The following is a 23,155-nucleotide window of genomic DNA, read 5'->3' on the forward strand; positions in this document are numbered from 1 at the left end:
TACATAATTTGTATAGTTTGTGCTTGATTCTGGTACATAAAGTAGATTTGCCAAAACAAATTATCTTTGTCATTTCTGTAAAGAGATTGGAAATCAAGTCTCCAAAGTCAGAAATCATTCCCCCTATTGTGGTTTAATATAAGATATTTCTGTGATGCAAACACATTTGACAATAATCAAGTGTCACTATGCACTGCTTCTGCCTCCATCCCTGCACTTGTATTCAGTGACTATTATACACTAAGATTCTATTTTATGTAAAATCCCTTCATTGGAAACCACAGTTTTATTGAATGTAAGAAACCAATAGCCGAAGGGCCGGCCCGGTGGCGCACTGCTACAGTGCGCCGCTTGGGAGCGCGGCAGCGCTCCCGCCGAGGGTTCGGATCCCACATACAGACCACTTCCCGTTCACTGGCTGAGCGAGGTGCGGGCGCAGCACCGAGGGTTGCGATCCTGTTGCCGGTTCCGGTCCGGTACGGGCGCAACACTGAGGGTTGCGAACCATTGCCGGACACGAAAAAAGACAAAAAGACAAAAAAAAAAAAAGAAAGAAACCAATAGCTGAAGGTTTAAGCCAGTGTTTCTCAAGTGGATGGGATCTGGGGGACAGTTTTGCCTCTCAAGTGACATTTGCCATGTCTACATACAGTTTTGTCATCACAAATAGGGGAAGGATAGTACTGTTATCTAATGAGTAGAGGCAGAGATGTTGCTAAACAGCTCCTTCACAGTACAGATTTATCTGGCCCAAAATGTCAGTAGTGACCAGATTGGGAAACACTGCTATAAATTGATGTCACAAAATATTTACATGATTTAATTAGAGTTGTACATATTCTAGTTCATTCATAAAGCAAATAGGAGGGCCGGCCCGGTGGCGCACTGCTACAGTGCACCGCTTGGGAGTGCGGCGGTGCTCCCACAGAGGGTTCAGATCCCACATACAGACCGGTTCCCGCTCACTGGCTGCGTGAGGTGCGGACGCAACGCCAAGGGTTGCGATCCCGTTGCCAGTCCCGGTCCGGTATGGGCGCGACACTGAGGGTTGCGATCCGTTGCCAGACACGAAAAAAGACAAAATAAATAAATAAATAAATAAAGCAAATAGGAGCATTAGCATGTTTATCTGTCAAAATTCTAAAGATAATCTTCTCATTTCTATCGACCCTCTTCCCAGCAGTTTATTTGTGCAAATAAGTCACTCTTATTTTCTGTAGAACTGGAATTTGGTTCTTATGTCATAAACTCTGAGCCAGTTGTAATTGCAATCAACCCTTTTAAGGCACCTAGTAGAGCTACAGAGCTCAAAAAAATGCCTTTAAGAATGATTTAAGACTATTACTATTAAAGTATTAGTGCAATAAGTAATAATTAACTATGCTAAATTATAGCTTATAAAAATAAACTGTAGCTCTCATCCTATTTTCTATACTATTTGCTATTTTTCTGCTTAAAATGTGGTGGCAGATTCTAAATCTTAAGCTACCCCAATTCAAATGTCTAAGAGAATGACTCCTCAGAACTTGACAATTAGGTTTTTTAAATATGTTTCTAATTTTATTATATTTTTATTGAAATGTAATTGATTATACATATTTGTGGGGTACAGAGTTGACTATCAATACTTGTGTACAATATGTGATGGTCAAATCAGGACAAGTAGCTTATTCATCATTAAAATATGTAATCATTCTTGACAATTGTTTATATGTGGAAAAATAATTTATTAATAATATGACCAAAATGATTACATTTTTATTATTTCAATTATTAATATAAAGTGTTTACCTAACTTCAAAATTCTACCAGAGTTTGTTTTCAGTTTGTTATACAAAATGCATAACTATTACTAGCTTATATTTTACGGTCACTTGCCTGAGATTCTATAAGTAAATGTCAGAATTATTTGGTCAAGAGATTTCTGTTATCCTGTGCTTATCCTATTATCTTCCATTTAATTCTCCTATTTAGCTTTTCTACTTCTATTGTTCTTTATCTTTGGTTAATAACCCCTTGTTAAGAAAAAAAAAGCTTAAATAATTACATACTGCTTCTCAAGTATGACACATTTTTATATATTATGTCAGAACATTTTGATGGCATTAGTAATAATAGCTCATAAAATGCCTGAAGTTTATAGAACAAAAGGTTCTAGCCCAACTTAAAGTGTCTTATGATATATGCATATACACATAGACATAAAATGTACTGCACATAAATGCACACACTTGTGCACACACACAAACATGTGGTTTACATTCTACAGTGAACCTCCTTGCAGGAGGACATCATAGACGTTCTATATTTGGAATAGTGCCCAATAATCTCTAGGCTACAAAACCATAAATAATTTAACCAGCTAATATTGCAGGGAGAAAATTGCAGGGGAGTTCTAGTAAGCTAAACTCAATTTTCAGACCTGGCAATTCAAAGATAAAAAGCTCTTTCTTCTATGAAAAGTGTAAACAGAATCATTTGGGTTGACAGGTACTTTGGGTCTCGCTGGCACTTTCATCTCAAAGATTGACATCTCTAGAAATGAGGATGCTAATTCATCACCAAATCATGGTGGTCTTTGTCACCACTTTATCCCTGAGGGGTTAGAGACGTTAGCTCTCCCACAGATGCAAGTCTTTAGTCTTTCTCTCAGATGAAACTGTGAGTCAGTAGTCTCTTATCAAAAGAGAAAGTTGATGATTATAGCAAACTTGAAAACTGATTCTAAAATAGGCACGATTATGGCTCCTAATGCCATCCAACTTAATATCATTCACTCAGCCCCAGGGTTGTGGAACACTGCTTATATCTGTAACTCTTGGCCTTTTACTCCTGCCCTAATTCTTGTCACATGTCTTATTTCTCTTGTGTTTGTTCTGCTCTGCAGAGTCCTGTCCTGGCTGATTTTGGATTTAAAGCTATCATTAAAACACACAATTTGTAGATTTCAAATACTTTAAAAAACAACAAAATCAAGTCTTTGCTTTATGGCTTTCACGAGTGAGGAAGGGGGCATTTCATAGTATCATCTACAATCAGAGAGCACAAATAATCCTTAATTTCTCCTGAAAGGGAAGAGGGTAATGTTCTCTCCTGTAGTCCCACTCATGAACTCTAAAATGCATTTGTTTTTGGTTTGTTTTTCTTCAAGACAGAGAATGCCACCCAAGGATGAAATCCACGTTCTCTACATATTTAAGATAATATATGGCAGCCTTTAGAGTGCGGCAGGAATAAGAATTCTCAAAGTTCCAGTGTTATCAACTCCTCCCTGATTTTCAAAGATGTTAATTTTATAACCAATAGGGGAAGAACTTCACAAAATTCTAATGAGAAATTGTCTTATTAGATGCCCATTAAATGCCAGGCATTATTCCTGGAAATACAAAGATTAAAAATATATGGTCCCTTTCCTGTTGTAATTGTGCTTTCATGATGCTAATGCACTATGCACTTGAAATTCACACAGCTTTAAACCCTGTTATAAAATTTGGTTTATATACAGCACATTAAAGTTCTATAGGGAAAAGAATAGAAAATGGTTTGTGAAAAAGAGCAAAGCATTACATTTTTTTTTTGGAAAAAGAACGTTCTTATTTTCCTTCGCCTGGCAAAAGATTCACCTCATTGGTACTTAAGCTCTATAAATTGTTTTCACTCCTTGGCCAACCATGGAGGCACTGTCAGTAGTCAAAGGAAGGTGTCCTTTTATCATGATAGGAGACGATTAGAGGTGCATGTCCTGCTGTAATTTAAGGTACAGAAACAGGTCATCTTAGAGTTATTATGTATTCATGTGCCTTACTGTAAGCTGATGAAAAACAAAATATGAAATCACAAAATGGTTTCCATGGTTTGGCAGAATTGCACCTGTGTGTAGTGTATGAACAGGTCTTAAAACACATGCTAGAAATTCTGTATTTAGGAGCCAAATATCATAGAAAACAAGTACCATAATATGAAATAAAGCCATTTCCTAAATGTTATTAGTTTGCCTGTCTTCAACCACATATCTGAACTCCCATTATTTTCATTTTAACAAGGCTGAAGAGACTCTTTCTTCATTTATAGTCTTATGCTTTTTTGATGGTTTGAATTACATTATAGTATGGAGAACACATAATAACTAAAAAATTATCAAATAATTTTTCATGATGATACTGAACATATGATAAGCAATTTTAAGTGAATCTCTTGTCTCAAATGACAAGTGAAAACACATTCTCACTTCTTACATTTTATATTCTGTATCTTACCAATGTTAAAAATGCTGGAAATTTGTTATGTTGCATATTTTCATGAAGTGTGTGGTTTTTGTTATGTTTTGTTCACTGGGCAAAATTGCTTAAAAGGAAGTCATCTCCTCAATTGACAAAATTTTAAAATAGGAATTTCATTACATTTTTTTCTTTACCAAGTTTAATGATTGTTTATCCTTATATGAAATTTTTGTATACACTGTGATTAATGTCCTGTTTCTTCAGAATGTCATAGGATGGTTTTATTTATGTGTTGCAGATTGCCTTAGCTTTGCACTTTAGCACCACCTGGTGGAAAAATACCATTTGTTTATTTTTTTTCTCTACAGTTTAAAATAGCCCCTTCACATATTATATCCAATTACTACACATTTTAATAAATATTTAGTTGCAAAAGTTTTAAGTTTTAAAGGTCATTGTAAACCAAATAAGGTAAAAAAATGAGATGTTTTGTAAGTACTATTGCCAACTTAAATGCTTGAGTTTTTTTTTTAACTTTATGAATATACACAGAATTTAATAGTGTTTTATATTCATATGCAAAAATTTGCTCAACACTTTAATTATTTATCATTTATATTTTTTCTCAATAAAAAATTAAATAAGATCAAGAAGTATTCCATGTCCTAGTAGCAGATTGTGGTTTAAATTAGATTGTCTCCCCAATATGCAGGTAATCATTTTGTAAACACTTAGTGAAGAATTTTCATACTATTAATTCTTACCATGTTCTTAATATATGCAAAATTAAAACTAGTATTTTAATGTATATTACTACAAAATAACCCATTTTCACACTCATTTTCCCCCTTATAGAAAAATCAGTGGTGATCTTATATGTTTTAGTTCTCAGTTTTTAATAGCTTTTTGAATTTTCCAGAAGATACATTTGATAATATTTTCAAATGAAAAACACAAATATATTTAAACTAATTTTGCAAATTTTGAACATGTTAATTTTTGTATAGTCCCACATTTCTATGAAATATAGTGAAATATATTTCTGTAAAATACAGTGAAGAAGATACACTCACAGATTCTACTGTGTCCCTAGGGAATACACTACTTATCTATTCCCTGATAAAATTGGGGTTTGTAGACTTGAATTGTGTGACATTCAAAGGCTTAGTAGCTACATAAGAGCTGTTAATATTTAAATAGAAAATATGTTCTAGCCTTTTACCTTTTATATGTCATTTAAGATGAAATTATAACAGATAACAATCTTCAAGAAGACATGCATCTTGAACTGATGTTATTTACTTTGTTACATCAAGAAACACTTAAAATCTTCTCTCTGTCTCTTCTTTCCGTTATCTAAAGGCCTTGGATGGCATACCGTAAATGCAGCATATGGAGATACCATTATCATGCCTTGCCAACTTGATGTACCTCAGAATCTCATGTTTGGAAAGTGGAAATATGTAAGTGTGACTAGGTTAATTGCCTCCGGTTTTTTTATATAAAATTTTTAAATAAAATTCTTTCTGTGAGAAAATGTGAATTTCAAATTAACCTAATGGGAATATTCGACTGTGGGTACAAATGTAGGAAGGTAGAAGGTTGAATATGTCAAAGAATAATTTCTAATTCTTGCATGGTGAATGGTATTTTAAAATAAAGCTAATAAACATGTAATTCTTAGATCAGGTTAGTCTGAAAGATTCAACCTCAAGTGTTAGAGAAAAAGGCAAAGTTCCAGAATAAAATCAGTGAAGTATAGGACAGAGCTTAGCAGAGGATGGCAACCTTTCTCCACTTGCTGTGGTCTGTTCGATGTGGCTATTACAAAGGCAAGATATAGCAGTATCCAGAGCACTCAGATATTCGCTGTGTAGTAGTCAACAGCACTTAAAAGTTTGTTTCTGTGTTTCGCCTTACAACTGTGTTGATGTTGTAGGTCCTTTTTATGTTGAACATTGTTGATTTTATTCATTTTGTGCAGATAGTAAAATTATATTTTCTCAGTTATAGAAGTGCAGATTGGTCTGGTAATGGAGGGTAGAGATCCTGGGAGATGGACGTGGAATGGCTAGGTATTACCAAAATCAATGAAAGATGTCTGTGGTACAGTTTCCCAGTACTGGACCACTGAAGACTCATGGCAGTTGCAAGCTTCAAATAGATACATGTTTCCCTAGACAAAATAGCAAAGTTTCCCTAGCTCCTTGAAATGTTAAAAGGTATTTGTATAGGAAAAGAATTTGGTGGTCTAATAATTTATGAAAAGTTTCTTTCTTGCAACACTTCTCAGAGCCTTTCATGCGTTAAGACACATTCTGAATTGTCTGAGGATCACAGTCCGTTTCATTCCTTAGGTTTATTTCACCACACAACTTTTTTCTTCAGATATTTCTGAGAACGAGCCATCACAGAACACATTCTTGGAAATGTGTTTAAGGTTGCACTCAAGGGGTGATCGAACACAATCTTTTAAAATGTGGGTCCTGAAGTCACACCAGCAGGTTCTACCATATACTTGCTGCTGAGCCATCACAGAACACATTCTTGGAAATGTGTTTAAGGTTGCACTCAAGGGGTGATCGAATACAATCTTTTAAAATGTGGGTCCTGAAGTCACACCAGCAGGTTCTACCATATACTTGCTGCTGTGGGATTCCGGGCAAGGGCAAGTGAATTAATTAATCCCTACTTTCTCATCTATAAAGTAAGATATTGTTATGAGGGTTACATGAAGTCATTCATATCAAAATACTTACCTAGCACTTCACATGTGGTAATCACGTGAGAGTGTAAGTTATTATGACGGTGGGGCAGCAAAATCCTAAGCACACGGTGCCTGTGTGAGTGACATGTGAATGGAAAGGAAGGAGGCGAGGCAGCAGAGCAGCTCTCTGGACTCATCATCCAGTTCACTCTAGGCAATTCTGAACTATTTCTGGTTTCCTAACTAATGCGGAAATTTGAAGTTAAGGCCTATGAGCACAAAGTCTATTAGCACCCTTAAAATTCCCAGGGCCTAGGAGACTACCACATAATTCACCTGTTGAATTAAATTTGCTGCCAAAATAAATGGAATCACGTGACAAAAAACTTCTGGGATTGTAGAAAATTCTAACTATAACCCAGAGAGTGATTTTCACTTGAACTGAACTGGCACAATGGTACTGGAAACCAAACAATAATGGTAATTCTCAAATTGTTAATTAAGCAAAAAACTTCAGCAACAAACTGAGGTACATTTGAGGTATTATTTACTCTAAAGTTCGTCTTGTGTTGCAGAAATAGTATGCAAGCTCTAATTTAATGCGACCACCTGAAAGACAAATGGAAGGTTTGGAAAAAATGAAAGGAAACAGATAGAGGAGGGACGATCTAGTTTCTCTCCCATCACATTGTAAATAAACTCCTTGTGAATGGAGATCATAGTTCCCTGTTGACTCTTCCCAATCTCATGCCTGCTACCTCTTCACCAGCCTCTGCCACGGTGCCTGGGACAGAAGAGCTATCTAACAGTTATCAAGAGAAGAACAGTGTAACCCTAATGGAGCCAGCCTGCTAAGCTCAAATCTCAGATCTGCTTAGATTTACCAGCTGGGACCTCCAGAAGTTATTTACACAAATGCTGCCTCCATTGTCTAATCTGAAAATGAGACCAATAACTCTAACTTACAGGTTGTGATGAGTATTAAATCAATTAATTACTGCACGGAAAGCCCAAAGAAAGCATCTGCCATATAATCAAGGGCTCAGAAATTAATAACTAGTATTTATTGCATGAGGGAATGAATACAAAAACTTAAGGTACAGGTCTAATATATTTTCCCTAACAAAGGAATGATTTAAGGCAAGGATTTGCATTGTAAACCTGTGATAAAACTAAAGTTTTAAGAAGAATATTATTGATAATTCTGATATTTAAGCAACTAAAATTTGGGGCTCCAAGATTAGGTTAATAATCAATACCAGTAATTTTTAAAATTTAAGCCCCATAAGATATTACAATTTGCCATGCCTTTTAACATGTTTTATCACACTTTATTTTCTCAAAGGTCTGTGGGGTAAGTTAAGGAGAGATTGCCCCCTACTTTAGATTAAATTGCTTATTAGGTAAGGGAATTTTTATGGGACCAGAGAAAGAAATACATCATATGTCTCAGTGTTCTTGGCATAATTGTGTATACTACACTATGTCTTATTTTGATAATAAGCTTTTCTATGAAAGACTTTTGAGCTAAGTTTTATGACTCAGATAACAAAACTATAGATTTCAGTGGTTAACGAGATCCTATTGCTTAATTGACATGATTGTTTTACATGGGTAAATAATGTTCCTCTATGAAGACTGATTAAGTATGTTACATGTCAAGTTCAGCTACAATAGTTTTGGTTGAAAGGCATGAACATTTAAAGTATGTCATTTAAACTAAAGAGTATGCCACAGGTAATTGCCCAGGATATCTAAAACAGTATTTGTAGCCCAAGTAAATGCATGCTGTGATGGTTATAGTTATATGAACCTCATTTTATGTATTTGTATGTTTATTTTTATCTATTTTTTTTATTTTATATTAAACCTGACAGCCCTTGTCAGTTTCAGAATGGTCACTAATTCTGTCTTCCTGATGCAAGATGAGCTCAGATTTTTAGAGCTCTATTCTTCCATTTTCACATATTTGAACCAATACCTGTGAATGAACTTATAACTTCTCTTCTTATGAAGACTAATTTTTTGTAACCAAAAATGTTTGTGAGGCTTGTATTCGAAACTTATTCTTCTTGGACAAAAAATATAAATATTGGTGGAAGAATATGGCCAAGGAAATTTTGTTATTCTGGTTATAATCCTGAAACATCTGAATATGCTTGTTGTTAAAATATGCTATTATTTTAATTTTTAGGAAAAACCCAATGGCTCCCCAGTATTTATTGCCTTCAGGTCCTCTACAAAGAAAAGTGTGCAGTATGACGACGTGCCAGAATACAAAGACAGATTGAGCCTCTCAGAAAACTACACTTTGTCTATCAGTAATGCAAGGATCAGTGATCAGAAGAGATTTGTGTGCATGCTAGTAACTGAAGACAACGTGTTTGAGGCACCTACAGTAGTCAAGGTGTTCAGTAAGTAGTCAGCAGTGTAACTGCTAAGTGGGATTGATGGCTAATAATAAACATGTTCTGTAGGAAGAAGACTGCCACTGTAATGTCCCTACAGCAGGCATCTCTAAGAGGACGTCTAGAGATCCTCATTCCACTCCTGAGTGCTGTCAGTAAGGAAAACAAAAAGTCTGAAATTCAAATAGGAGACTTACAGTGAGGAACTAAAACATATTCTCTGTTGTTTTGTCATGTAAAATTTCCTAAGATATGAAGTGCTGTTAGTGATAACTGACACATGATCTTTAACTTTCACTGATTGTTCTAATAAATATCTTGTGATATATACATAAATACATGATACATATATTAATCATGCGTATCACACATACATATACATGTATTAGGCTAAACTGTATGAAATTGCCATTTTGATATATAAAAACTATAAAATACAGGCAAATTCAAACTATCTTTTAACTTCAAGATCTAAGCTTTCAATATATATATTACAATATTTTTATATATAAGGCATATTTTCTATATTAGGCATCCTGACCTTTAATGCTTATTGATTTAGACTTCAAAGTGTTCACACTTGCTTTAGAAAGTTGCCCTAAATATAAAAAAGCTCACCACACCCTGAATGTGTATGTGGGATACACCAAGGGAAGAAAGTAGAGTAGGGTTGGAAGAAGAGAAAATTGTAGAAGAAACTTGGAGTAATTACTGTAGTCACTATGGTAAAGTTACTTTGTCTAATGATAATATATAGTTAATGTTACTGTGCAAATATCTATGCAAATGAATGACTTGAGAAGTTGTAATTAAAGCATTTCATCTTTTAAAATTCAAAAAGTCCCACATCAGTTACATCATAATATTTGGAAATTATAGGAGGAAAAAATAGGTCTCAAAAGTTTCAGAATGCCAGTCTTTTTAATTAGGAAAGAAGGTCTCACTTTCCAAATTTTTTTCCTTCTGCTCTCTGATAACTTGACAGTACCTAGAAATTATTAAAATAAATAGGGAAGAAAGAAACCCAGAGGGCCTTCCGACTACAGCAAGTAACCATGGATTTTTCCTGTTTCTCTTGTAACAGCCTATGCAACTAAGTAGGTCTGTTCCTTAAGTATTTATGTGGACTTCAAAGCTCCTATAGACTCTGATGCAGATTCAAAGAGTGCTTACACTATCAAAAGAAACCTTTGTTCTCTGAAAGAACCTTGTAAAAACATATTACATGTTTCAGTTGATTACCTTTCAGCTCAGAAGGCACTTTCCAGAAACCATCCACACTTCTCAATCATGTCATGAATCAGACCAAGTACTAAGTGTTTGCCAGTCATGCCAACTACCATGAAACACCCCAAGTAATCTGCATCTTGCATTTGCCAGTGGTCCATGGAGTTTTCTTTCTTTCATGTAGTCTTCTTTCTAACTTCACTTTAATGTTATTAGGAAGATAGATGGTGTATTGCTTAAAGAGGGCAACCAAAACATTTTTTATTATAGGCTATGATGTCACAAATAGAACCAGACATCAAAAGTGTTCCACTGTAGTTACAGAGATTAAGTTGCAGCACTCTAATGGTTGTGTGTATTAATTTATCATTGTCCGGTTTCCTTTTTACTGTGTTAAAATTATCAAATATCAAAGTAGAATACAAGGAAGTTGAGAAAATCCAGGTTGTTCCATTTAGAAGAATCATTTGTGAAATTTTTTTAAATATTTTTTTAAATGCCATAGAGAAATCTGAAAGAAAGATTAGTTAAAACTACACTTTGTCTATCAGTAATGCAAGGATCAGTGATCAGAAGAGATTTGTGTGCATGCTAGTAACTGAAGACAACGTGTTTGAGGCACCTACAGTAGTCAAGGTGTTCAGTAAGTAGTCAGCAGTGTAACTGCTAAGTGGGATTGATGGCTAATAATAAACATGTTCTGTAGGAAGAAGACTGCCACTGTAATGTCCCTACAGCAGGCATCTCTAAGAGGACGTCTAGAGATCCTCATTCCACTCCTGAGTGCTGTCAGTAAGGAAAACAAAAAGTCTGAAATTCAAATAGGAGACTTACAGTGAGGAACTAAAACATATTCTCTGTTGTTTTGTCATGTAAAATTTCCTAAGATTCTATGATCGTGAAAACAAATTCACACCTCACATACTGCCAGCACCCCCTGCCCCCTTCTTTTTTGAATGTTGTTGAAAACAAAGTGATTCTCAGAAACAGGATTTGCATTCCAGGCTGTGGGCCAGGGAGAATTTACATAGACAAGTTACACACTCTTGAACATGGTATTTTATACAAGAAACTGTGAGACCCTCCAAATCCAATAAAATGAGCAGCACAGCTCATGATAAAGACAGTGTTTACAAGAGCATATAGGGGCTTTGCTGTAAAAAAAATAAATAATTTGCTCTGAGTCACTTTTTGTGAAGCAAACAGCAGCTGTGACAGGGAGACTTTTATTCTATGCATGTATATGCGGCAGTCACTTAAGAGTTACCAGGCTCATCAATCAGTCCCCTGTTTCCCTCCATTGAATCACCTAGCAACGTGCACCATGTACCGCAGAATCAACAATGGTGAATGTGAGCCAATCCTAGTTCAGCCTGCTGCAGATTGCCACCCTCATGGGCAAAGTCAAATTGTTAGTATTCAAACTAGAGGCCGTGACTGATGACTTTGTTTAGTTTTAAGCTATACCTCAGATGCTAAAAATCATTTCCATAAACCAGCCTGGATGCAAATAAATGGCATGCTCTGTCACCACCAATCAGCTTTGTGTGTGTGTGTATGTGTGTGTGTAGTTGAATGACATCAAAATCAAACTGTGTTTGCATTTAGTACGCATTCGAGGTTAATAAAACCATTCAGAAGCAAGAGTAGTCCTTTAATAGTTCCCAAAGAGTCATTCCAGTGATTGTGCAAAAGGCTTAGAGGTCAAATGGATGCCCAGAGAGCCAAATAGCTGTTAGTGGTGAAATGAAAAAAATCACTGAGGTGGTCACCAGGAGACCTCGCTATGTCAGATCTGCTGTTAATTTCTGACCTTGGGCAAGTTACTTCACCAGTCTGGAGCTAAAATTCCCTTCTCATCAGTAAAATGAAAGCTTTGGATTAGATGGGGGGTTTTCACCTTCTGTTACTAGGATCCTCCTCAGGAGCTAAGGAAGAGAGTTTAGGAAGGTGAAGAGCTGCTTCTACAATATTAGGTAGATTCTGTCTATTCTGTATTTCAAAGTTTTTCGTGATAATTTGTGCATTAAAAGGGGACTGCCTCCAGATCTAAAAAAGCATTTGAAAACCACAGTGCATGCTAATCTGCAAGCCTCTTCTACTCTGCTGGTGTTCTGTGGTACTACGAGGTAGATTGTTCCATGACACAGTCTGATGTACATGTGGACAGATTCTTTTCATGGTGATGGGCAGCATTAGACAGCTTTACACAGACTTATCTCAGAGCTTTCATTTGGATACCTTTCATTTGGATATTGTTCTCCAGGCCTTATCAGAATTGAGCATTTTTCCTCCCACCCTCTGCATGAAAGTTATTCAACCTAAAAACTTTTTAAGGGGTGGGGTGGAGGTGGGAGGGAGAAACAGAAAATGACCTGTTTAACAAATGTGACCTTTGCTGTATATTTCATATTGCTTCTTTAAATATATATATATATATATAAATACCTTTTTCCATCTCATGAGGAAAATACACCATGGTCCCATGGACACAATAGTTCATTTAAGTACCTCATGACTTATGAGGGGTGATTGCTGACAAGGTACTGAGAGTACTTTGAGTCAACATAACCAGTGCACCTGCCTTTTCTCGCTCTCCTCCCATATCGAATTGAGCTATCCTCTGTGGATTTTTATAGTCGTACTATTATGTGGTGGGTGCTACCGAGCAGCTTTGCATTCACCACTATATCCTCGCCTGGCCATGAGATGGCTGCATGATGAAAAATATACACTCCACTAAGTTGCTGGTTTCTAGGTTCTCTGAGAGCTAATGATCATAGTATTCAGTAACAATAGCCTGGGTATTAGAGCAAAAAGAGATTTATTTTCATATATTCCTCCCTGACCAATCTCCATCCCCTTACCACAATTTCCTTCTTCTCCAATATAAAAATGTCCTGTGTAATTTCTCCAGCTAAAACAAACAAACGAAAAAACGGTAGAGGGAAAAGTAAGGCTGCTATTTGTAAAATGTTTCAAGTTGCATACTAAATGTAGCTTAGCTTTTAATTATATATGATAAGACCTCAAAGGGTATTAATGAAAACCCTATAATAAATTCAGTTAAAAAAAAGATGGGTTGAGTCTTAGCATTATATACCATTGCTGTCATAGATATTGGCACATGCTATGTGCTGCTAAGGATATCAGCTTCCCCCTCCTCCAACACACACACCCTGTAAAAGTACTGTCAGATTTACAATGAACATTATATTAGATATTTTAAATCTCCCTATTCTGCCATTTTAAAGTACTGTAATGTGGCCCTGTGGTAATATAGCTCCTAGCTACTTCAATGGAGATAGCCAGGTCAGCAAGAAAGAAGAAAATGAACTAAGGCATGGTTCTACCATTTGATAAACGTTCAACTGAATGATTGAAGAGAAACTTAGTCATAAATATTCAGAAGCAAAATTTGGCTTAAATTAGTGTCCTTGACTAAATTACTTTAATAATGCAAGTAAATTTGTGGCATTGCTTTCCTTTTCAATTCTATACCTGGTTATGAATCCTTGGATCACATGAAGACATAATTCACATGAAGTTTTTTTTTAAATACTTTGGAATCAATATGCAATTTTGCTAAAATATTTGGTGTTCTGTTTTATGGTCCTCCAACTAATACCCATTGATTGTTACAACCTGATATAAGGCAAGATTACTCATAAAATATGTAGTTTATATAGAGGATTTAAAACAAAAATTTACTTTCACAATACTCACTGTGACCCTCTTCTAAATAGAAAGATGAATAACAACATAAAGAGGACTAAACTTTAAGCATCTTTCCATCAGGTTTTCTTACGTTTGCCACAGTTTCATTTTATTGAAAAGAGAAGGAATTTTGGAAAGTATTTATGGGAACAAAGTACACATGGTTGTGTGTAGAGACCAACGACTGTAACACACTGTTTATGATTATGTGTGCATTGATAAGACATCACAGACTTTACAAAGCAAAGTAGAGGTATGCATTCTATATAAGAGGAGGTATGCGCCAAATTGTTTTGGTATTTTACTTTGGTGAACTGGAAAGTAATGAAACTTGGCAAAACTTCACACCAGATCTTTGAATTTAGGCTCTAAATTGATAAAAGGTTTTCAAATCTTTCCACATATTCCAGGCATAATACTACTGAAGGAGAAACTAAAAAACATTTGCCCTTTTTTTAATCTGTTAATTTTGACTCTTAATTGACCACATTAATCAATTTAATGTTTTATGTCTCTAAAGCTATCAGGGAGGATGTCACTAAATAACTAATTTTGGTTCCCAGAGAACTTTGGCTTACTTACTCAAGCCCCAAGAATTTTCATTCTGTTTAAATATTTTGGATGCATTCCTCTCTCAGATATATTGTATATTTGCTTTTTAAAATATGGATTCCAAACAGAATTCAATATTTTATCAATAAATCAGTTTAACTATGAACCTTAATAGTGATAACATCAAGGTTTACTGATTTGTGGAAGCTTTAACCCCCACACCATATGTTTCACAGAAACTGGTGTCTATTTAGAAGGGTTTTTTGGTCATCTAACAATCAGTTGTCACTTCTTGTTTGTATTAATGTTAATGTTATGCTTTTCTATTTTTCTATATTTCTATTTTCTATTTTTCTTATGTTTTGTTTCCAATCAGTATATTGGAAACTGGATAATCATTGTAAAAATGGTATTAGTGGAATTGCATTTCTAGAATGAATAGTAAATAAGCTCTCCTATAATTAAAGTGCATGAGTTCAACACAGAAGCTGACATTATTATTATTCACCATTTTAATTTCTGATATAAAACATACTTGCAAAGGGGAAATTAACTCTAGATTTTAACCTTTTTTTTTTGTATACAGTCTGGTTATAACCATTTTGCTATTCCAAAGACTTTGTCTTTTTCCTCATTTTAATTTCTGATATAAAACATACTTGCAAAGGGGAAATTAACTCTAGATTTTAACCTTTTTTTTTGTATACAGTCTGGTTATAACCATTTTGCTATTCCAAAGACTTTGTCTTTTTCCTTGTTTTCTATTAATGGTCTGAGTAGGTAACATATCTGATAACTGAACACCAAATTGAGTAATAATTATACAAAAGCCGATTTAGTTTAGTTTAGTAACAAAATTAAAAGTATTAAAGATTGTAAACAATAAGACTATGAAAGAAAAAATAACCGGTTGCTTTTGTTTGTTTACATGAGAAGAGAATAATTTTGCTCCATGAGACTCACATAAATCAATGACAATGAGGCAATATACATTTTCTGTAAACTAATTGTGGGAGCTATTTAAAAGGCATGAAATCCATAATGAATTCCAATAATGGAAAATCCAATAATGGAAAGCTAGCAGCTAATAATAAAATAACAAAATCAGTTTAAATAATCAATTGTTGCTACAATTTTTAATCAATTGCTTCTCAATTCTCTATTAGAATTTATGTTTATAGAACTTTGTATATTTAAAATGCTTCTGTCCATTATCTCAGGATACAAATTTGAAAGATTTCCCCACATTTATAGTTTCATAATGTGATGACTTAAAAGGTAAAGTATAAATACTTAGGAAACTGGCTTCTACATCCTTAACTTTCTGTTTCCCATTATTTTAGAGCAGTGTTTCCTAAACTTCATTGTGCCCAAGGATCCCCTAGGAACTTGCAAAATGTAGATTTATGGGATTTTCCCCAGAGATTCTGATTCAGTAGGCTATTTGGGGCTCAGAAATCTTCCTTTTAAACAAGCACCCCTGTGATTCTGATTCATGTGAATTAAGCCTTCACTTAGTAAGTTGGAAGTCATTGATAAGTAAAAAGGGCCTATGGTAATCAATTAGAAATAATATATTCTATTAAGTACATTAACCTCTTTTTCACTATCAGATTCCTATTTACTATTTATAAAATATCCAGAAAGCATTACAGATACTTTATTCAAAAAAGTTGTAAGCACTTAAGATAATATTTAAGATAATAAAGCAAATATGGAGTTGGGGTAGACCTACCAGATTTCTTGAACCTAGATTAATAGGGAAATCTATCTTTTATTCTGTTGCTTGTCCTGCTTTGGGAAAATGAGTTAAATCACTAATGTCCTTTTTTCTTCCACGTGTAAAACTTTTCTCTACTTAACTTTAGAGCAACCGTCTAAACCTGAAATTGTAAGCAAAGCACCATTTCTCGAAACAGAGCAGCTAAAAAAGGTAAGAACTTGTTTTTGATTAACTACCTTTACTTAGCCTGATGTTAAGTGTCTTCTCCTGACCTCGGATGACAGGACAAATAAGATAAAATTTTCTCTTGTAGAGTTAAGAGTAATGCAGGTGCCAATCAGAGAGTATGCAAAAGGCACAGCGGGGACGTTGAGGAAGGTGGAAGGTGTGGTCATTTCTGGAGGGAGTATTTGAATAACCGGAATGTTTAATAGGGTCATGAAAGATGAATTGATTTTCTCCAGGCCAAATGCAGAAAAAGCTTCCCAACAATATTAAATAACAGGATGTGAAAGAGAATGGTATGTTTAGGAAACTTTGGGTGCTCAGGCAGAAGGCAAGAGTACAGTAAGAGATAAATCTGGAGAGGTAAAGAGAGATTGGATCATGACTAGCCTTATATGCCATGTAGGGAGTTTGGACTTTATTTTATCAACAAATTAAATTATTGAAAGGTTGAAGTAAAGGTGTGAGAAGATCCAATTTGAATAGTCAAATTAGCAGAGGTGTGAAGGGAAGCTGTTGAAGGGGAGGACGAAGTTCAAGTTCCACATACGGGCACACCAATTAAGTAGTAATCTCATTATACTAACCAAAACAGCTTATTTTTTTGTGTGTGTGAATGGGAGGGGAAAAAAAAGTCTGGAGTTCTTCAATCAGATTAAATTTTACTGCATACTGTTATTTGATAAACCCCAAATATTGGGGATTATAGAGTGTGATAAGTATATATATAGTATGAAATACATAATATAGTATGAAAATGGAGAGGCAGCCCTATTTTAACACTGTAAATGATTCTTGCATATGAAAATCTATGAACCATGGTAATAGTGAATATTAATGTAGTTATGCTATTCATTTAGTGTTAAAAATGAAGTGTCAAAATGAATTTGTAATGCTTTTAGATGAATGTGATTTTATTAATAGCAGCAGCATCTATTGCACATTTAACGATGGGCAAGACTGCATTTTTAAATACAAGATATTGTTTTTATACCAAAGAGCATGTATTCAGTCCTTAAGTTAGTTTTGGAAAATAAACTGCATTCCCCAAGGATTCTGGGGTTTCCAAACTGAAAGTCCTTGATTGAACCAAGGTAATAACTTTTCCTTTTCATTCTGCAGTTGGGTGACTGCATTTCAAAAGACAGTTATCCAGTTGGCAACATCACATGGTACAGGAATGGAAAAGTGATGCAACCCGTTGAAGGAGGTGGGTATGAGATGCGCAATAAATTTAGGTGACCTGTTTTGACTTTCTCTTGTCTAGACATTCATTAGACTATCCAGGATCTAAATATGTTGCCCTCTTTTGACCTATGACTCTATGCTTTGTTACTTAAGTATCCACTAAATCATTAAGTGATTTTTTAAACACCATTTTATTTTAGTCCTTGTGCAGAAGAATCAAGAGCAGAGAAAATGATTTCTGTATGTGTCATGTTCTAGAAGTTAATTAAAGTGAGTAGAAGATAGACAAAAATAGAATCCTGGAATTTTATGTCTCTGCTTCATGGTTTTTGAAAAGACATCCTACCTTACTACATGTCAATTTTCCTTCTTTTTATATACAGTTACAAGGAAACACCCACTTCTCAAAGATATGGTGAAGTTTAATTAAGAGTTGTGATTTTCCAGTAAAATATCATACTATTAGTGTCCTTTTTTTTCTTCAGAAGTAATCATAATTTTTAGAAAGCAAATGGACCCAGTTACTCAGCTGTATACCATGACTTCATCCCTGGAGTATAAGACAACCAAGGCTGATATTCAAATGCCATTTACCTGCTCTGTGACATATTATGGACCATCTGGCCAGAAAACAGTGCATTCTGAACAAGCAGTCTTTGATATTTACTGTAAGTAATTCAATATATAATTATGTAATATTAATGCATTGGAAATTAAGACAACCAAGGCTGATATTCAAATGCCATTTACCTGCTCTGTGACATATTATGGACCATCTGGCCAGAAAACAGTGCATTCTGAACAAGCGGTCTTTGATATTTACTGTAAGTAATTCAATATATAATTATGTAATATTAATGCATTGGAAATAATATTCAAATACTATTATTAATCTTTGAAATCCCAATCCAATTGCTCTTTGAATTCTGCTTACAACCTCTACCCCAAATGCATGGCATTCAAATAATCTCTTCCTCCTTGGGAGACCTATAGAATAAATGCTTACCCACCTTTTAATATCTTTCACTCTCTACTTTGTTATTTATGAGCATCTCTTCTGTATTCTGCTAGATGCTCAGTTCCTTAAAAATAAGATCGCTAACTTGGTTAATTCCTTCTGGTAGTACTCAGCCATCGCACACTGCTGCGAACTTCGTAGGAATTCAAAATGCCTTATGATCTTTTTCTGAATGAATGAATGATAGACAAATAGAGTCTTATGACTGACTGGCTTTCTAAATACAAGATTACCATTTTAATGAAGAGATTTATTTTAATAATGAGATGAATTGTGTAAGTTACATAGGATGTTATATTCCATGACATTTTGGTTAACTCAATCATAATTTAAAACACAGGATATTAAATTACAAAGGAACCTTCATGGTCATCTGTTCTAACTCCACTATTTTATCTAGCAGTAAAGTGAGACACAGAGACTTGCCCTAAATTAGCTGCAGAGATTGGAATAGAATCTTTTACTCCAATGCTGTGCTCTTTTTTGTAAGACAGGTGCCAAGATAATCTAATGATTAAGAGAAAAGATGCTGGTATTCCAGCCCAGCACTATCTATTACCGTGTGTTTCTAGAAAAGTAGCTTAATTACTCTAAATCTCAGTTTTCTTATCTTGAAATGGGGAAAATATAATACCTAACTGAGAGTGCTGTTATGAAGATTAAATGAAACCACAAATCTAAAATAGCACACTGCACCCACACATTAAATGAGTGTTATTAAGTACCATTGTCATGATTACTGTGTAATATTATCACTACATAAACATAGAGCTGGAAATTTGGGGGGAGGGATAAAATAAAGAATTTCATTATTATTACTATTTAAAATGAATCCAAAGTTCTTGTAATATGGCCATGTATTCTAGAATAACCTAGTACTTCTACATCTATTCTGGAAAAAAAGGCAAAAATGTCAGCTGAGCCTTTGGAGACTTTTCCCTCATCTACATTTCTATTTTGCTTTCCTGAGGCACACAATCTTATAAGGAACAAACCTGAAATTCCAAGCTTGCCCTAATATTAATGAGTTGTTTTGCCTTAAACTTAGTAAATAATTTCAACTTGATTTAAAAACAAGGATTTATAGTATTTCATCATATACAGCTTACCTAAAATCAAATTATCATTTCTGTAAGTGAAGGCAGAATTCTTTCTGTTCAAAATACTCAATTGGAAAGAACTCATCCTGGTGTAAGTGCAGGGGTACAAGGTAGGAGAGAGCATCAAGATGAGTAGTAAGAATTGTGAAATTGGCTTAAGAAAAAACAGGAATGTAAGCAAGTACCAGGCAGGCAGAGTTGGGTGGGCAGAGAACTCGGGTGAACAAGGAGGAAATGATTTTACCATGGTTGGTTGTGTAGGGTGCATTCGGCATGGCTTTTGAGAAGGCACAATGTATGCAGTGCTGGGCTTCATGGTGAAGACACGAAGGAGTTTAAGACATAGAACTGACACTCAAGGAGTTTACTATTCCAACAGAGAAATAAAACACCTATGTCAGAAGGAAATTGTCGATCGAGGTTGCAAGTGACAAGTTCCACAGGAACTCAGTGGAGAGTCCTGGAAGCTGAGATGCCCAATTACAGTGATTCCCAAATTCTAGTGTGCATCAGAAGAACCCAAAGGACTTGTTAGAACATAGATTGCTGGATCCCACTCTTGAGTTTCTAATCCAGTTGTTGTGGGGAGGCGTTTAACACTTTATGTGTCTTACAAATTCCCCAAAGATGCTAATGCTGTAGATCTGAGGACCACACTTGGAGAACCATTGATCTAGAAAGACTTCAGTGAAAACAAGGAGAGAGCGCAAGGGAAAGGAGAGAAGAGTGCATTCAAGAAAAATTAATTTGATGAATTCATCTTGAGAAAGCTTGTGAAAGATCTACTAGTCCACTCCTTCCTTACTCTCTATTCAATCAATAATGAAGTTTTAGAGAATATAGCTCTTTAATCTTTGTATTTATCTAATTTCTGCCTTCTGGCACTGCCTAAGTTAATGCCGGCATTCCTCATTGCCTGTATTTCTGCAAGGACTTCTAAAATAGTATTCCTCCCGTCTGCCCGCTCTTCTCTGCTCACCCCAAACTGCCCTCCAAGCTGCTGCCAAGGAAATGTCTTTTTAAAACACAAATGTAATAGTTTTACTGCTGTGATTAAAATTCTTCAACGACTCCCCAGAGCTCTCAAATTAATCTTCACACTCCTGATTGCAAATATGCCTTGAGTTCCTTTTTAGCCTTCGTTCTGCACTATGTTTGAACCTTCATTACTGCACCATACCCACTGTGGTCTCTTCTATTTTCCAGATTCTTCTGTAGAATACTACTTACATGCCTATTTATATGCTATCATTATCCTACCTTTATCATTAAACAAACACCTACTTATTTTTCAAAACCCAGCTCCAAGGTCAGTTCCTGGAGAAAAACTTCCCAGTCTCATATATCTATGGGCTACCAATGAGCCACATGCTTACACCATATGCAGTTTTTATGTTGTAGTAGTCTTAATCATTAAGTTCGGTATCATCATAAATAGAGTGACAGTTTATTGAGGCAGGGAATATGCTGTTTTCAAACTTATAATTTTAGCCCTTAGTACTTGCACAAAATAGATGCCAAACAAATGAACAAATAATGGGACAGAAGGATAAGTGAGTAGATGGAAGGAAGAAAATTTGAATAGACGATTTTGATTATTATATAGGTGTTTGTGTAGAGTAGTGAGATATATGATTCTCACATGGGCTAGGTTCAAGCCAAATTGTGAATACCATATTAAGGAATTTTTGTTTCAAATCTCTATATATTGGGAATGTGTGAAGGATTTTGAATATCATTGTAATATTCAAGTCACTACTTAAGAAAACTGATTCAGAGGAAATATTTATGAAAGAGTAGAAAGGAACAAAGCTCAAAGGAGGGACCAAATGAAATTTGATGAAAATACTTCAGGTTAATTAGGGCGTGAACTAGGGAAGTGTTAGTGGAGATAAAAGAGGAGAATTAGTTGTAAAATATATTATGAAGTATCAATCATTAAGTGTTGGTGATTGAATGGATAAGAGAGGCCAAAGGAGAAAGCAAGGGTAATAGGCAAAATGATAATTTACTAATAGGCAGAGTAAAATTCAAAGTCAAGCACAAAGGGGGAGCAAAAGGTCATTAATTTTGTTGTAGGCAAATTAGCGGGTGTCCAGAAAGTAACTGGTAAAGTGCAAACGTGTTGTATTAACCCTCTGATCACAGTTTAGTTCTTTGGCTCTCTAATACAGAGCAAAGCCTACTGAAAAGGGAGCACAAAGAAGGAGAGCTTTGAAAAAGAGGAGGAAGTCAGACAGATTGAGATCCCTGGAAGTTTGGGTGTCAGACTTGATCAGAAATGTGCCTCAGGGATGTGCTACAGGCCAAACCCGAGCGCTAGACAAACAAGGGCCACAAAGAGTGAGGGAAACCCAGAGACAGAAGGTCAGTGAGGAACCAAAAAAATGAACTTGATTTAGTGTTCAACCTTACTGGGAACTGCTGGTTAGGGAACTACCTCAGGGAAATCCAGAAAAACAAACAAGAAGTATATTAAGCCAATCACTGTTTAGCCTCAAAATACTCAGGGCAAATATTCAGAGATGCCCAAGCATAGAAGAAAGGCAAAGAAGCAATTTATAACAGCCCTTCTAAGCTTTTTCTGCACTTCAGTCGTAGAAAGGTAAGTAATTGACTGCAGGAGGTAGAAAAAGGCCTCCCAAACTGCCACTTTCTCCTTCCACTTTGCTAGCTTTTAACAGAACAGGTCTTTGTAGATAGATTCTTTTTAGTGCGACCAGTTTGAAAACATAGACATATGCCTTAATAGTTGTTAAGTCTTGTGGAAAAGTTTCTCTAAAACAAATCTTTGTATCATATGATTTCAAAATGCATGGTGCATTGCATTATCTAGATATATAACAAGTGGATAAATTAGAAAGTGAATCATTTATAACTGCTACCACCACCTTTTTTTATTTGCTATTTGCTAGATTTGGTCCACTGTATTCAGCCTTTAAGTTCTTTAGCATTTTACTGTTGAGTAGTAGCCTGTACTAAAGAATACCCTTTAGCCCTATTTTATGTGTAAAAATGACCAAAATGGAATGAAAGTTGCATCTTGGCTCCAATGAACAGGACAGAATTC

At 35.1% G+C, this 23,155-nt stretch overlaps 1 protein-coding gene across 5 annotated transcripts in view; it reads left to right on the forward strand.

Moving 5' to 3' along the window:
• The first annotated feature begins 5,561 nt into the window (after window positions 1-5,561).
• Window positions 5,562-23,155, forward strand: part of ALCAM (activated leukocyte cell adhesion molecule) — a 33,369-nt gene continuing 15,775 nt past the window's right edge. Inside the window, exons 1-7 of one of the 5 annotated variants that reach the window (XM_008590825.1) lie at window positions 5,587-5,683; window positions 9,122-9,276; window positions 11,141-11,205; window positions 16,700-16,764; window positions 17,902-17,989; window positions 18,453-18,538; window positions 18,695-18,791. In XM_008590825.1, the coding sequence (XP_008589047.1) occupies window positions 5,630-5,683; window positions 9,122-9,276; window positions 11,141-11,205; window positions 16,700-16,764; window positions 17,902-17,989; window positions 18,453-18,538; window positions 18,695-18,791 (610 nt within the window). In that variant the 5' untranslated portion in view covers window positions 5,587-5,629. Of the gene's footprint in view, window positions 5,684-9,121; window positions 9,342-11,122; window positions 11,206-16,699; window positions 16,765-17,901; window positions 17,990-18,452; window positions 18,636-18,694; window positions 18,792-23,155 lie in introns of all 5 variants that reach the window. The other 4 variants (XM_008590822.1, XM_008590824.1, XM_008590826.1 and 1 more) reach the window with 4 other exon arrangements.

Source organism: Galeopterus variegatus, unplaced genomic scaffold (assembly GCF_000696425.1).
Source record: "Galeopterus variegatus unplaced genomic scaffold, G_variegatus-3.0.2 Scaffold6399, whole genome shotgun sequence".
NCBI lineage: Eukaryota > Metazoa > Chordata > Mammalia > Dermoptera > Cynocephalidae > Galeopterus > Galeopterus variegatus.